At 38.7% G+C, this 13,200-nt stretch overlaps 2 protein-coding genes across 2 annotated transcripts in view; one reads left to right on the forward strand and one right to left on the reverse strand.

Annotated features, from left to right (window-relative positions):
• Nucleotides 1-873: 873 nt before the first annotated feature.
• Nucleotides 874-9,847, reverse strand: LOC101856218 (ubiquinone biosynthesis O-methyltransferase, mitochondrial). Its single transcript, XM_005109627.3, has 5 exons — nucleotides 9,418-9,847; nucleotides 7,590-7,860; nucleotides 5,918-6,160; nucleotides 4,499-4,658; nucleotides 874-2,078 (listed from the first exon to the last, which is right to left on the reverse strand). The coding sequence occupies exons 1-5, from the start codon at nucleotides 9,783-9,785 to the stop codon at nucleotides 1,888-1,890; spliced, it is 1,233 nt and encodes a 410-aa protein (XP_005109684.1). The 5' UTR covers nucleotides 9,786-9,847; the 3' UTR covers nucleotides 874-1,887.
• A 58-nt stretch (nucleotides 9,848-9,905) lies between these two features.
• Nucleotides 9,906-13,200, forward strand: part of LOC101856469 (mitochondrial pyruvate carrier 1) — a 14,668-nt gene continuing 11,373 nt past the window's right edge. Inside the window, exon 1 of the mRNA XM_005109628.3 lies at nucleotides 9,906-10,111. Coding sequence (XP_005109685.1) covers nucleotides 10,056-10,111 — 56 coding nt within the window. The 5' untranslated portion in view covers nucleotides 9,906-10,055. The remainder of the gene's footprint in view (nucleotides 10,112-13,200) is intronic.

Consider the following 13,200-nt stretch of genomic DNA (forward strand, 5'->3'; position numbering starts at 1 on the left):
TTCTTCATCATCTTACAAAATGAGTCAAACAGGCAACTAAGAAAGTAGACTCTTCCGAACAGCTTGATATTTGTCACCAAGATGCCAAACGATATCTGTCAGGTGAACGAGCTCTTTACTCCTGGACATTTTCAACTAGAAGAGTTCCACTGGCGGATAATAAGAATAGATGGACAATGACATCGCATCACTCAAAGTTTCACAGAATGAAAGATCAGTTCTTTATAAACAAACTTTAAAATTCTTCAAAATCAGGAAAATTTTACATTTACACGACATGCACTACGATTTACAAATACACACTGATTGAATGCCTGACTGGTATATGTAGTGCATATATATACTCAGAACATTTTTTGTTGTTGCTAGTTACCATGATTTTACATTGCAAATGATCTACACCTGTACTTTCAGTCAAAGAGTTGACATTCCATGCTGTGCCAATCATATAGAAATAAATTTTATTTACATTTACCGTAGTTTGTTACGTATTTTAATATAGAATAAAATCATTCTTTTTACAACAATTTGTTTTGTTTACTCTTTTCTTTGATCATTTTTGTGTGCGTACCTGAATTTTACTTTCCTCTGAAGTAGGTCTTGTCTAAAATAAGTGAATACTGTTCTCATTTTGTCTGAGGTGTATCACCCAGGAACAACATCGGGGGAACTGCTGCTTTTTCTTTCCTCATCCTTACTATTGTCATTTTTTCTTTACTTCTTTTGTATATTTGTCACTCTCTTGTGAACTTCTATTTCCGGGGTGCCATGATAGTCGAAGCAGACTTTGTGCTGTTGAGGCTAGAGATATGACCTTTCGCTGTTGCAAGCGCCATAAAACCCTACTAAAACTAAAAAAAGAAAACACCAGTTAAGTATTTCAGCATGACTGATTTATTTATTCAAGGCACACAAATTTGTTACACACCACAAACACTCGCATTCAGAGTGAAAAACCAAGGCAGCAGGGGACACAAGAATGCCATTGTATTGACTGATGGAAGGGTTTCTTCTCTTATGAATAACCCGTCAGTTTTCAATGTCCGCCTTCATGCTTGTCAAAAAGCTAAGCTGGAATTAATAAAACCTTAAATTATGAGAGGTATTATTAAATTAGTGTTTGGGACACCTAAAGAGACGTAACAGTCTAGAATATCTAGCTCTCACTGGCAAAATTGAAGGCAAACGAGGCAGGGGTAGGCCCAAAGCAACCTTCTTACGGAACCTAAACAAATGGGTAACAGGGAAAGATCAGGGAAACATAGCTTTTTTAAGAGCATCCGAGCAAAGGAATGAATGGAGAACCATGATCACCGATGTATGCCACAGATCTGGTAGTGGTAGATACATTTAAGGTCATGCAGAATAGACACAAAAGGAAATATGACAATGGCAGAAAAGAAAAGAAAAAACAAAAGCCAGTCAGATCCTTCGGAAGAACTCGCTTTCTCTTAAGAATAATTTAGAGAATTTACAGATTTTCTTGACTTAGTTACACAACACCTGTGTGCAAAATAGTCCAGTTAAACTAATGTTTTACTGTTAATATGCACAGGTGTATATAAGGTGCTTGTAAATAAACGTTAATTCATCTGTACTTAGTTCACAACTCAACGTTCTGTCAAGTCTCTACAGTACAAAGACAAACAGCTCATATCATAAAGCTGTCTTTTGATTCTACGCCATAAAATGAACAAAACATAGGTGTTGGTGCCAACGAAAGCATACATCTTTATTTGAGTGACAATGTAATATTGTATGTTATAAATCTATACATACCACATTGCAAATCAAATTTTTGCAAGGGCAACCAAAGCGAAATAGAACATTTTTGTCATCTTCAAAAACCTTGCCCTGAAATCCTATTTTCTGACAAAAATACAAACATTAATCTTTTTGAGGAGCTGGCTCTGAGGCAGATTCTGTCTCGGTTGTCCAAACATTTTCCTCCAGAGCCTCAACCGCCGGCGCCCGTACGGCATGGAGGGCGTAGTTGATGCTCGTGTCCTTGGACCAGGACCACCTCTTGCTGAAGGGGTTGTACCACATGCCGTGGACCAGTCTTGTGGAGAAGTTGTCTGAAATAGTTCAACGATACAACGTAAATGAGGGGAAAAATTACTACAACCGCAAAATAAATGCGATTTAGTGTTGGAGAAAATCAAAATAATATCAGATAGATAACAATAACAATAATAATAATAATAATAATAATAATAGGCTAATAATAAGAAATTGCATATATAATAGCACTCTACCCCATACTAGTATAAGCTCTGAGCGTTTTACACCAATCACATGATCATTGAGCAATTCACACAAGAGAAAATATTTCACAGAAACAAGAAAAACCAGTTCAACCTCATAAAGAAAAACTTTCACAACCATGCATTAATTATACGAAAGATGACAAAAAAAGAAAGAAAAAAGTCATAACAGCGATGTCCCCCAAACTCACACCATGTTGCTGACAATAGTTGCAGCTCAAGTGAGTACAATGTCTGCCACATTTCTCCAGGAATGGGGTAGGACAATGGTAACTCTAAAACAGAAAGTGACGGAGCAGACCACACTAGAAAACCAAGAGAGAGAGAGACAGAGAGGCGTGGAAGGGAAAGGGAGGGAGGGAGAGAGAGAGAGAGATAGAGAGAGAGAGTGAGTGAAAGAAAGAGAGAGAGAGAGAGACTGACAGAGAGAGACAGACAGAAAGGAAGAGAGAGAGAGAAAGTGAGAGAAAGGGAGAAAGAGAGAGAGAAAGAGTCAGAGAGAGACACACTTCTCTTGTAACTATTCAAAACAAGTATTTAAAGAAGAATAAGTTAACCCATTCCTTTCAAATAAGAGATTTTTTTTAAATGACCAGAGTTCCGACTTACCTTATTTCAAATTAAGGAGAAACCATTTTCAAAGAGGAACAAACATTTTTTGTCAAACCTCAAACCTTTGAATTCCAGTAATCTGTCCAAGCAACAATGCTGTAACTACTGGTACGGCAAAACTTCAAGGAAAAAATAGACTACACAGACAAATGCACAAGTTGACACAAATGAGCTAAAGCATGCAAGTAACAAACAAAACATTATTCACATAAAACCATCTTTAAATTCCTCCAACTGACATTCACTGATTCCTATGTAAAAGTGAAAACAAAAAAAGACACTGAGAAAAAAAACCCAACAAAAAAGCAGCAAAAAAATGAATGGCTGGGCGCAAGACTCCGACAAATGCCAAATGTTTGTACCCAGCCATCGAAATGTACCCTGGTAGAATAATATTATCCATATGCCGTTCAAATGTACTCAGCTAAGAAAGTAAAATTTATCAAAAGAGAGAAAAATTGCTTAAATTTTTTAACAATTGTGCCTATATTATGTATTTTTAGTTGCTTTTTTTTTTTTCTCAACATTTTGAAGTCCAATTTCGACAAAATATTTCTTGCTCACATGCAACTGATAAAATAGATTAACCTCATCCGTACGTCATGTTTTACTATCGTATCCATACGACGTGGGGAACTCTGTGCCACCACTTTCCAAAGGGGAAATGTACTCGTTATTCCTATTCATACACTTTGCATAGCAGTCTGTCAAAATGATTTTTTGAGAAATACTGAAAGTTTCAAAGAGATATCGCACTAGAAGTATTCTCAAATGTGAAAAATACAACCCCGGAGGTACAAATTGACCCCAGGGCGTACAGATAGGGTTAAGAAACTGCAGGTTTTTTTTAAATTTCCAAATGTTGGGCTCAGTACATCTGAACAGCTGGCCGGTCATGTAAATAAAATCCGGACGATTTTCAAAAATCCGTAATAGAGGATTTATCCAGAATATTGGCACCTCTGACTAGAAAATTGATGGCTGGGAGCAAGACTACAACAAATGTCAGACTGTGTAAGGGCGTTTGTCAGAGTCTTTTGTTTGATTCTTTTTTCGTAAGGGTTTTGTTTTTTTTGTAAGAGTTTTTTTTTTCTTTTTACAGCACTCGCAACTGCAAAAGGTCAAATGAGCCCCGGGGACACATTAACCATTTTCAGTTTGGTAGGAATTAAATTTGAATTTTGCACGAGTGGTGACTGAAGCCTACTCTTATCTTTGGTGTGCACAACTTGCTCACCAGACCTCTGAGATTTTTTGCCCTTTTTCGAGAAGGCTACCTTCCCTAAGATCAGGGGTGTGGTTGAAAGACAGCAGTAAGAAGGAGCCAAGGAATAGCAGTAGAAAGAGTCAGGAGCCCAGAGGAGGGGGAAAAGGAGGTGATGGGGTGGGGGCAGAAATTGGAGACGAAAGCAGACGACAGAACATGGTTAGAGAGCAGGAAAGGAGGTGAAAGGAGAAAATTTTAGAGAATAAAATTTTCCCTCGCTGTCAGGTTTCGAACCCGGGACTAATCGAATGAGAGGCAAACAACTTAACTCCTGGACTATGAGAGTCTCTGTCAGAGTCTTGCATCCAGTCATGGATATGCATACAGCTAAACTAACGACAACTGGACCTACTTTTTTCCAGCATGTACTGAAGGTCGAGCGGTGCGATAAACTTGTCCCAGTCGTGTGTGCCGGGAGAGACCAGCTTCAGCATCTGCTCCGCCACCACGATACCCAGCGCGTAGGACACGGCTGTCTTGTTCAGCGTTGTGAAGAAAACAGAACCTCCAGGCTGAGGGAATAAATATGGCATATATACTATAATGCAATTCAACATCCACCTGTTTATTATATAACATCATACATTGCAAGACACAATGCATATAATTTTACATAGAGGGGAATCCTTGAAAACACAAGGAGCAGACCAAAAAAATCCCTTTCTAAAAAACAACAGTACATGCTGCCTTTGAGTTTAGTATTCACAAATTTTTTTTTCAAAGATGAAATAAAACTTGATTTTGTACAAAAGCAAAGGTGTCTGCAGAGGACAACCAGTAGTTTCTAGGGCAGAAGATATTCGGAGACGTCACCGCCAAGCACCCAGGAACTATTTGGAGACGCACTCCCGCACACTGATGCACTATTTTGGAGGGGTCAAACAGTGTATTATCTGCTGCAGATCACACACATATAGCCACTAAAACTGTTGTAAATAAATTATTTTCAAGAAAATTTCAAACTTAACTGCAAAATATCAAATTATGGGTTAAAACAAGCATGCCCCTCCACAACCCCACCAGACTCTTTTACTTGGTCTAGAAGCATAAAGCATTTTGATTGGTCTATCTCTGTCGGAGAGGTCTCCGGATAGATACTGCCAGTTTCTAGCCAACAAATAAGAGGACTCTTTAATTTGATTCTGTCAGGAAGTCAATTTGCGTGTGTCATGACGCTGTGGAATCAACCGCTCATCAATTTGTGTGGAAATGGAATGGAGTTATTGGTATCATCTTGTTCATTTGTCTTGCTTCTGATGGAAGCAATTCTCATCTATCTTGAATAGAAGTCGAGATTTGCAATTGAAAGAGGTAAAATTGGCAACAAAATAGCCGTCAAAGTTTGGAGATTTCTACAACTCAAGAGTGCTTGGAAATAGAAAATTTACAATTTCTGTGTCTTTAATACGTTTCTCAGTAAAATCCTCATAGAAATGTTTTTACATGGACAGATGAAGTTTCGAACCAAAAAACAAAAATGTTATTAAAATTGCCAAATCGGCGGAAAAAACAGGTTTCTTCAATTTAATTATATTGACGAGCGCCTGATCTCATAACGATGCCTCACATCATTCATACGGCGGCAAAGGAATCTGCAATGCATGATCTTACATGGGAATATACGTTTTCAAAGGTAAATAAATGCATTAAAATTTCATTAGGACATATAAGAGATTAAAGTAGCATTTCCCTCAAGAAAATGATCAACCTTTATATATCATTCAGATGATTAGCTCTAATCATTAATAAATTCACAACTGATAATACTCACCCTAACAAGCTTACAAGCGGAAGACACAAACATGTTTGCGTCTGCTACATGCTCTAGGACTTCTGAAGCAACAACAGCATCAAATTTTCCAGCCTGCGTTTCTGCGATATCCTCTACTGTTGTATGTATGTACTTGATGTTGTCTCGAATCGCTGGGTCGTGTAAGAGATGGGCTTGTGCAATCTTGATGTTCTCCTCTGAGGCTTCCACTCCAATCACAGACGCCCCTAACCGCGCCAAAGGCTGGAAACAAAACCAAACAAATGGGAATTTTACTTTTCTGAAAGACAAAATTCAAAGAGCTTTGGGTGGAGACCTCTGTAGAAGTGAAAGGAAAGAGAAAATATTTTAAGACAGAGAAAATCCCAAGGACATATAAATAGGCCTGGCCATTCAAGCATCTTTCATGAGCAGGCCAATATCGATAAAAAGATAATTCTAATTATAGGGACTTATGCAATTGAGAGCGCTGTAAAACTCTAACTAAACCAAACTTATCATACGGACTATCTTGTGGGGCTGAGAGTGAGTGAGACAACTTTGAGTAATCTTTTCTGTTGATGTTTTTCTGAAACTCTTCTCGTCTGTGCATGTCTCTACTTTTCCTATTATTGTAATGCACATTGAGCATCTTGTTCAGATAAAAATAGTATAAATGCAATTTATAATTATTATATATTGGTGCCTGTTTAGTTGAAGGTCTAATATTTCTGGTTTAAATGATGGTCTACAACCAGATAGGTCTGATAACTGGTTTAGTTGAAGGTCCAATGGGCCACGGACTTGTGACAAGAATCAGTTTACAAATTCCCGCTAAACAGATACAGGCCTGACACTTTCATTTGTCAATATTAAAAATGTTTTGGTGGTAGCAGTTTGACGTTGAAGGGGGCCAATACCCCCCCCCGATTTCTTGAAAATAGTCTCGTCTGGTCACATACTGTCACAACTTACTGGACAATCACAATCTTTACCACCCCAAAATTCTTTGATCTAAACAACACCACAAAATGAAGCAATCCACCCATCCACCAACCCACACGCTACAACTGTAACGTTACCACCTCTGGTCTAAATGCCCCTCGTGCTGCTGTTACCGTGGCCAATAAGGCGGTACTTATGCTACGCTAGAGCACGGTAGTAGAACATTACCGATTGAGCTGGGTGGGACCTATCTATGGTAGACCACTGTAGATGGGTAGACCTTCAACTAAACCAGCACCAAGATATACCTTGTAGCTAACTCTAACCCAGTGTTCCAAAAAGGTGGGGTCCATTAAATTAGCATCATCCGCTCGGTACAGTTCAGTTATGTCGGTTTGGAGCTAGCCAGGTTGTTCACCACGGGAGAGACAAAACCAACAAAACCAACGATGACTTTCAATAACAAACGCGTTTGTTCTCAAGGCCGTGTTTTAGGAGATTGGTTCGGGCAGTTGGTCTATTTATAGGGTGCACTGAAGCCATCAGAAGCCAAACCCAACCGAACCAAATTCTCCACGGGGCACAGCCAATAAAATCATGTACTTAAAAATATCAAGGACAGATGAGCCTAAAAAATACAATCCTTCAAGTCTATATTTTATCAGTACTGAACATCATTATATTCAATTCATACATTATTATACATAAATAAATATCCTTCCAAAGACACTTTCAATGATAACCTCACCTCAGACAAAATTCCTCCACCGCTCCCAACATCTAGTACCCAGAATCCCTCGAGGGGTTTGTCTGCCCTGTACTGATCGATTGTCTTCTGAGACATCATGGCGTCTCGTATCAGAGGTATTCTTAATTCATTCAGAGAATGCAAGGCTTCAAATTCTCCTCCTTCATCCCACCACAATGAAGAAAGCGCAGAAAAATGACTGATCTCCTGCTCATCAATTGTAGATTGCGCTTTTGGTCGCTGGAATTTCTTAGCCTTTTCTTCTGAGCTCCTGGGAAAAAAAAAATATATATTATATTGATGGACTGTAGATATCTAGGTTGAAGTAGTTTAATAAAGTTGGAGGGTGGGTTGATAAAATGGAAGGACCCTTCAAACCCATCTTTTTGAAATGACGATATTCCGAGCTAAAGAGAATAAAAAATATCTCTATCCTAACTGAAATAAAAAGACGAGGTCAATATTATAATTAACTTAGGAAAAAGAGATGGTGTACCATGCACTAGTTTCACATAGAGCATCATTGGTAATCTGGTAGAAATACACTGCCAGGCCACTGTTCACGCTAGACTTTGCTTTGCTGCATGGCACCACCGTCTGCATGTTAATGAAACTGTTTTCGGCTCCAAGGACCAAAGTCATGCCACGCAGCCTCGGGTATGGTACTTGAATTAGTTATAATATAATAATAACTTTAACTTTTATCCGCCGCTTTAAATACCCTTTTGTGTGTCGCGGAAAGAAAGAGACGTTTTTCTGCCACCAGCTGGAGAGCTTGGGTCAGGGTGATGTAATGAGTGGTTAGTGTGTTTCCCTGACTCCATCTATATCCACTTGGTCGCCCTTTAGCCTTGGTGCCAGTGAATTTTTTTAATGTAGGAACGTTGTGCTGGATGGTGTGTTGGTAAGGTAATCGCATGAAATGTCCGAACCATTTGATTCTTTGGTGTTGGATGTGATGCATGACATCATTTGTGCCCACCATTTCTCTGACTACCGAGTTTCTAATTTTGTCTCGCCTGGTCTTGGTTACTTCTTTGCTCCAATGTCCAATGTCTTCTTGTCCGTGATCCATGTTTGGCATGGATAGGTGAGTGTTGGAATTAATATATATGGAGTTGATCATTTTTAGTTTTCTTGTCATCGGGATGTTAGGATGTTGAGTAGTGGAACAAGCTGGTAACTAGATCTAGTTTTTGTAACATTATTGGCCTTTTGTACTCATGTTTCAATTTTTCTGTTCAGTCGCCTATCCTTGGTGAACATATATACTTCCGAGGTACTTAAATTCTTGGACCTGATCTGAGACTGTTGTTGTTGATGGGCATCCTGAGTGGTCTTGGATTTCTGAACTAAACTTTCATTGTCTCTGTTTTGTTGATGTCGATCTTCATGTCGTAGTTTTGTTACATCGTTTAATAAAAATCTGGTGGTGTAGTGTTGGAGACTTTGTTAATAATTAACTCTACATAATTCTTAAAAATAATTTCATTGTTCTAGATCTAGATCTAGTGAGGGAGACAACAGTCTGTGTAGTGTGATGTCCTCCGTGGCATGTCCATTTCCAGGCTGCTCCCCTTGACGGGCCCTGTCTTCACTATCTGTCAAACCGTGAATCCTCTAATCTCTCTGAGAATGTAGGCCTATTTACATGATTTTACAAGGGTAGGCTTGCAGAATGTAGATAGTAGCTCTTGGGAGCTACAAACAGATGTCAGAATGGTCTTGGGCCCGTCTTGGCAAGAACAGTTTGTTTACACACATTAGATTCCATTATATATATTATAAAATGTGTTTACAAAATCGTTACATCAAATTACAAGCTTACATGTGCTCCGTACTCTGACTCCGACTTCTCGAAAATGTCAAATCAGGAGAACGTCTTTTTCTCTGTCGATAAGGAAAGGCTGTGTGTATTGATGCAACAGTGGAGGATTGGCAGAAATGGATTCTAACATTGTCTGTGTTTTGGAGCGTCATAGGCCGCTTCCCAATCCTCCTTTCGATTTCAGAAAGTCCCTTTGAGCCACTGGAGGATAAATTTCTGGTGAAGGCATTGCAGATGTTGCCAAACGTGAAAAACATCTGTCGAACGTTCATTTTGACAAAGATAAAAACCAGCGGAATGAAAAGTATCCGTGAATTGATAAAAATGTAAAAGAGGCCGTGCCCTAAGCATACACGACCTGAGGTCATTCATTCAGAGGCAATGAAGATTGAAGAGTTGGTAGACCCATTATTGACAACACTACTATAGCGAAACGCTAAAATGACGAGCTGCCAATTTTTTTTTTTCGCTTCCTTACTTCCTTCCTCTCGGCTCGCTGTCTTGGCTGCTGCTACAACAACCCAGCCCACTAGATAGATCTTGAGAGCTCTGGCAAGACTTATTCAGAAGACCTTCCACCCAGTGTCATTTTCTGTCATCTTTTCCAGAGTCCAAGGCCCAAGGTCGATTCTTGCACAATGGCAGCTGTCTTAAAGTACATGAGAACGAAGGAATTTCGAGATTGGATATGCAGGTATAGACTAAGTTGAAATGATTGCTTTGACATTGAGGTTTTTTATATGTTGGGTAGGCCTTGGCCTGATCGGCGCGGGCCTTATCATCACTCCACGCATGATAAACTGTGTGGCATGTAGGTCAGTCGCCAGCGGTGGATGCACATTCATAATTTTACATTTTTATGACTCTTCGTTCTAGATCTAGTACTGTCAGAAGTTTGAATCAAGGCCTACTTTTAAAATATATTATTATATTTTTTGGCTAATGTATTCTGCTAGGCCCTGCTAAAGTCCAACTGGGCGAAGGTGGTGATAGTCCACTTTGTGTCCCACCTGCCACCTCTTGATTAATCTTAATGATAATGCATTCACGTCTGTAGTTTAGGATGAGATTCAACTTGAAATTGAGTTACAGTACTTAAAAGCTTTCTTAGTTCTATTATGAAAGTATCATGGATACTGAAAAAAAAAAGTCTTTTTTAATTTGGTAAATTATTTAAAATCGTGTGTGTATGGCTTGACTTTCAGGGTGTCTTGAAGTTATCCTGCCATGGACTTTGCACCAAATGGGAGATAAAAATAATCATGACTTTTAGTTACTCACACTGGTAGAGTCTAGATCTAATTGCAAATTGTAGTGAAAGCCCTGCATTGTTACGGTCTATTATAATTTTTATAGGACAACAAACGTGAATCTTTTCATGTTTAGTCTAGTTATATGCATTTTGCTGGACGTAGTAGAGACTCTGCCAACCTTCTGTCCCACTTGAAAGAAGGTTGCATTTGGACAAAATTGCAGGCTGGTAAAAAGTACATGAGACCCAGTGTAATACTATTTACCAGTTGTGTTCATGGTTTTTAAAAACGGAACATTTCATTTAGGTAATATAGACACAGGACCTTTAAACTGACTGTCGCATTTCGTCTGGAAGCTCCTGGTCAAATATATCAAAAGCCCTGAAAGCCAAATTTTTCAGGAAAGAGAAAAAAAAACTTTCTCTTAAATTAAAAAAAAATTGTCAAAACCGGTACCTAAAGAAAGGTAAAGTTTTAGGCTGTGTATTCTTTGATGATATAATGATTATAATAAAAGTGATCTGCTCGTGAAAATATGTTCATTGTATATTTTATGTTGGCTATTTTTCTACTTTAAAAAATGAGATTGGTGGCTGGTACATCGGTCAATCCCCTTTTGAGGCTGTTGAAATGTACTTTACTAAGCCACCAAGCATACTGTTCTTTTTGCGTTCAGTGTTGTTTGTTTGAGACATTGACTATGATGATACTATGCATGCTACTGGAGAAGATATAATGGTGTTTCATGAGTTTTACCAGCAAAACCGCATTGTGGTGAGCTAATTAGGGAGCTAAGAAATATTAATAATATTTTTGGTTAAAAATGTGTTACGATGCGGTGGAATCAGGTGCCCGTCAATTTTTGGGCATTTGTAGAGTTATTGGTAGGGTATTATCTTAACCTCTGTTCATTGCCTTGCTTTTGGTAAAAACAAAACAAAAAAAAGAACACCCATCCAACTTGAATAGAAGTCAAGGTATATTTGCAATTGAAGGAGGTTGAGGTAGCCTGGTTTCAGTTGTAAAATTTACGAGAAAATAGCGACCAAAGTTTGGTGATTTCCATTGCTTGAGAGTATTTGGAAACTGAAAATTAAAATTTTTTTGCCTTAAATCAATGTTGTTTTGAAGAAAATCCACACAGAAATAAAATGTGTTTTTTACATTTAATACATTAAAAAAAGTTTTTGAGCGGAAGAAAAATTAAATAAAATAAAATTGCCCAACAGCCAGAAAAATGTCAGTTTCTTTGATTTCATTATTTGATGAGCGTCTGATTTCACTACTATGCCTCACAAATGATTTCCCTTTTGAAGGCTCGAAACATCCGCTGCATACTCTCTTTTAAACTATGTACACACTTACTGCTGGAACTGCATATGCTTAGCCATAGCTACACTCATTCTCTCTCTCTCTCTCTGTCTCTCTCTCTCTGTCTCTCGCTCTCTGTCTCTCTCTCTCTGTCCCTCTCTCTCTCTCTCTCTCTCTCTCTCTCACACACACACGCATATACGCATGCAGCCCCCCCCCCCCCGCTCACACTCAATGTCTCTTTCACTTTAACACACACAAGAAGAGAGAGAGAGAAAGAAAAAAGGAGAAAATGGATATTGGTAGAAGGGGGGGTGTTGTGTTGAGGGACAGGGAGGGAAAATGTTTTTCCTCTCATCACTCTTCCTTTGTCTGTTGGCATTGCTAGAGTTGAGGAGTTTCCATGTCAATTTTGACGGAGAAGATGAAAAACCCCACACTTCCCTCACCCTGAAGAAACCTGGCAGATGAGACTGAACTTGTTTGAAAAATAATGTTACAAAATAATGTTACAATGCAGGGGTATCTTTTCCTTAAATACTGTATAACATGGATAACTCGAGTTCGTCGGGACCGGCCTCGGTAGTTCAAGGGATATCTTACAAAGATAAAGAAGAAAGGGAAAAAATGGGACCGCAGACACAGTTCGACAGATGCGTGATTTGGAGTCTTCTGTTTTAAACCTATCCGTGTTATACTCTTTCTGTATTTTCTATCAAACTAAGCGCCGATGGGTAGTGTATTAGACGTGCTAAAATCACTCTCTTCCGCACAGCATCAGGATCCCATTGACCAGTCTTGAAAAATGAAATAAAAAATTATAAGCCCTTTGTTGTCAACATCAGGTCAGTCTTTACAAATAGTACAAATGTGGACTTACACATCTAAAGATAACATGGTGAATGTCTCCAAGGAACACCCCTTTGTCTAGGCGGCAGGTGTAGGTAGATCGGCCACTGCACCGCATGGCCATAAAGTCATAAAACGCTTATGTGCTGACCAAGGGAGCATGGCTACGTACACTTGAACAACTGGGATTTGATGGGCCGTGGACATTGTACATTATCTGTTTTTGCTTTTTGGGATATTTAGAATTTGAATTAGCACACATACAAGCAATACTCCAGGTAAAAAAAAAATGCAATGAAAATTGTTTTCAAAATTTTAGGCTATGACATTTTAAGAGCTTGCAGACAACACAAATATATCTATATATAAT

The sequence above is a fragment of the Aplysia californica genome, unplaced genomic scaffold (genome assembly GCF_000002075.1).
Source record: "Aplysia californica isolate F4 #8 unplaced genomic scaffold, AplCal3.0 scaffold00797, whole genome shotgun sequence".
In the NCBI taxonomy this organism is placed as follows: Eukaryota; Metazoa; Mollusca; class Gastropoda; order Aplysiida; family Aplysiidae; genus Aplysia; species Aplysia californica.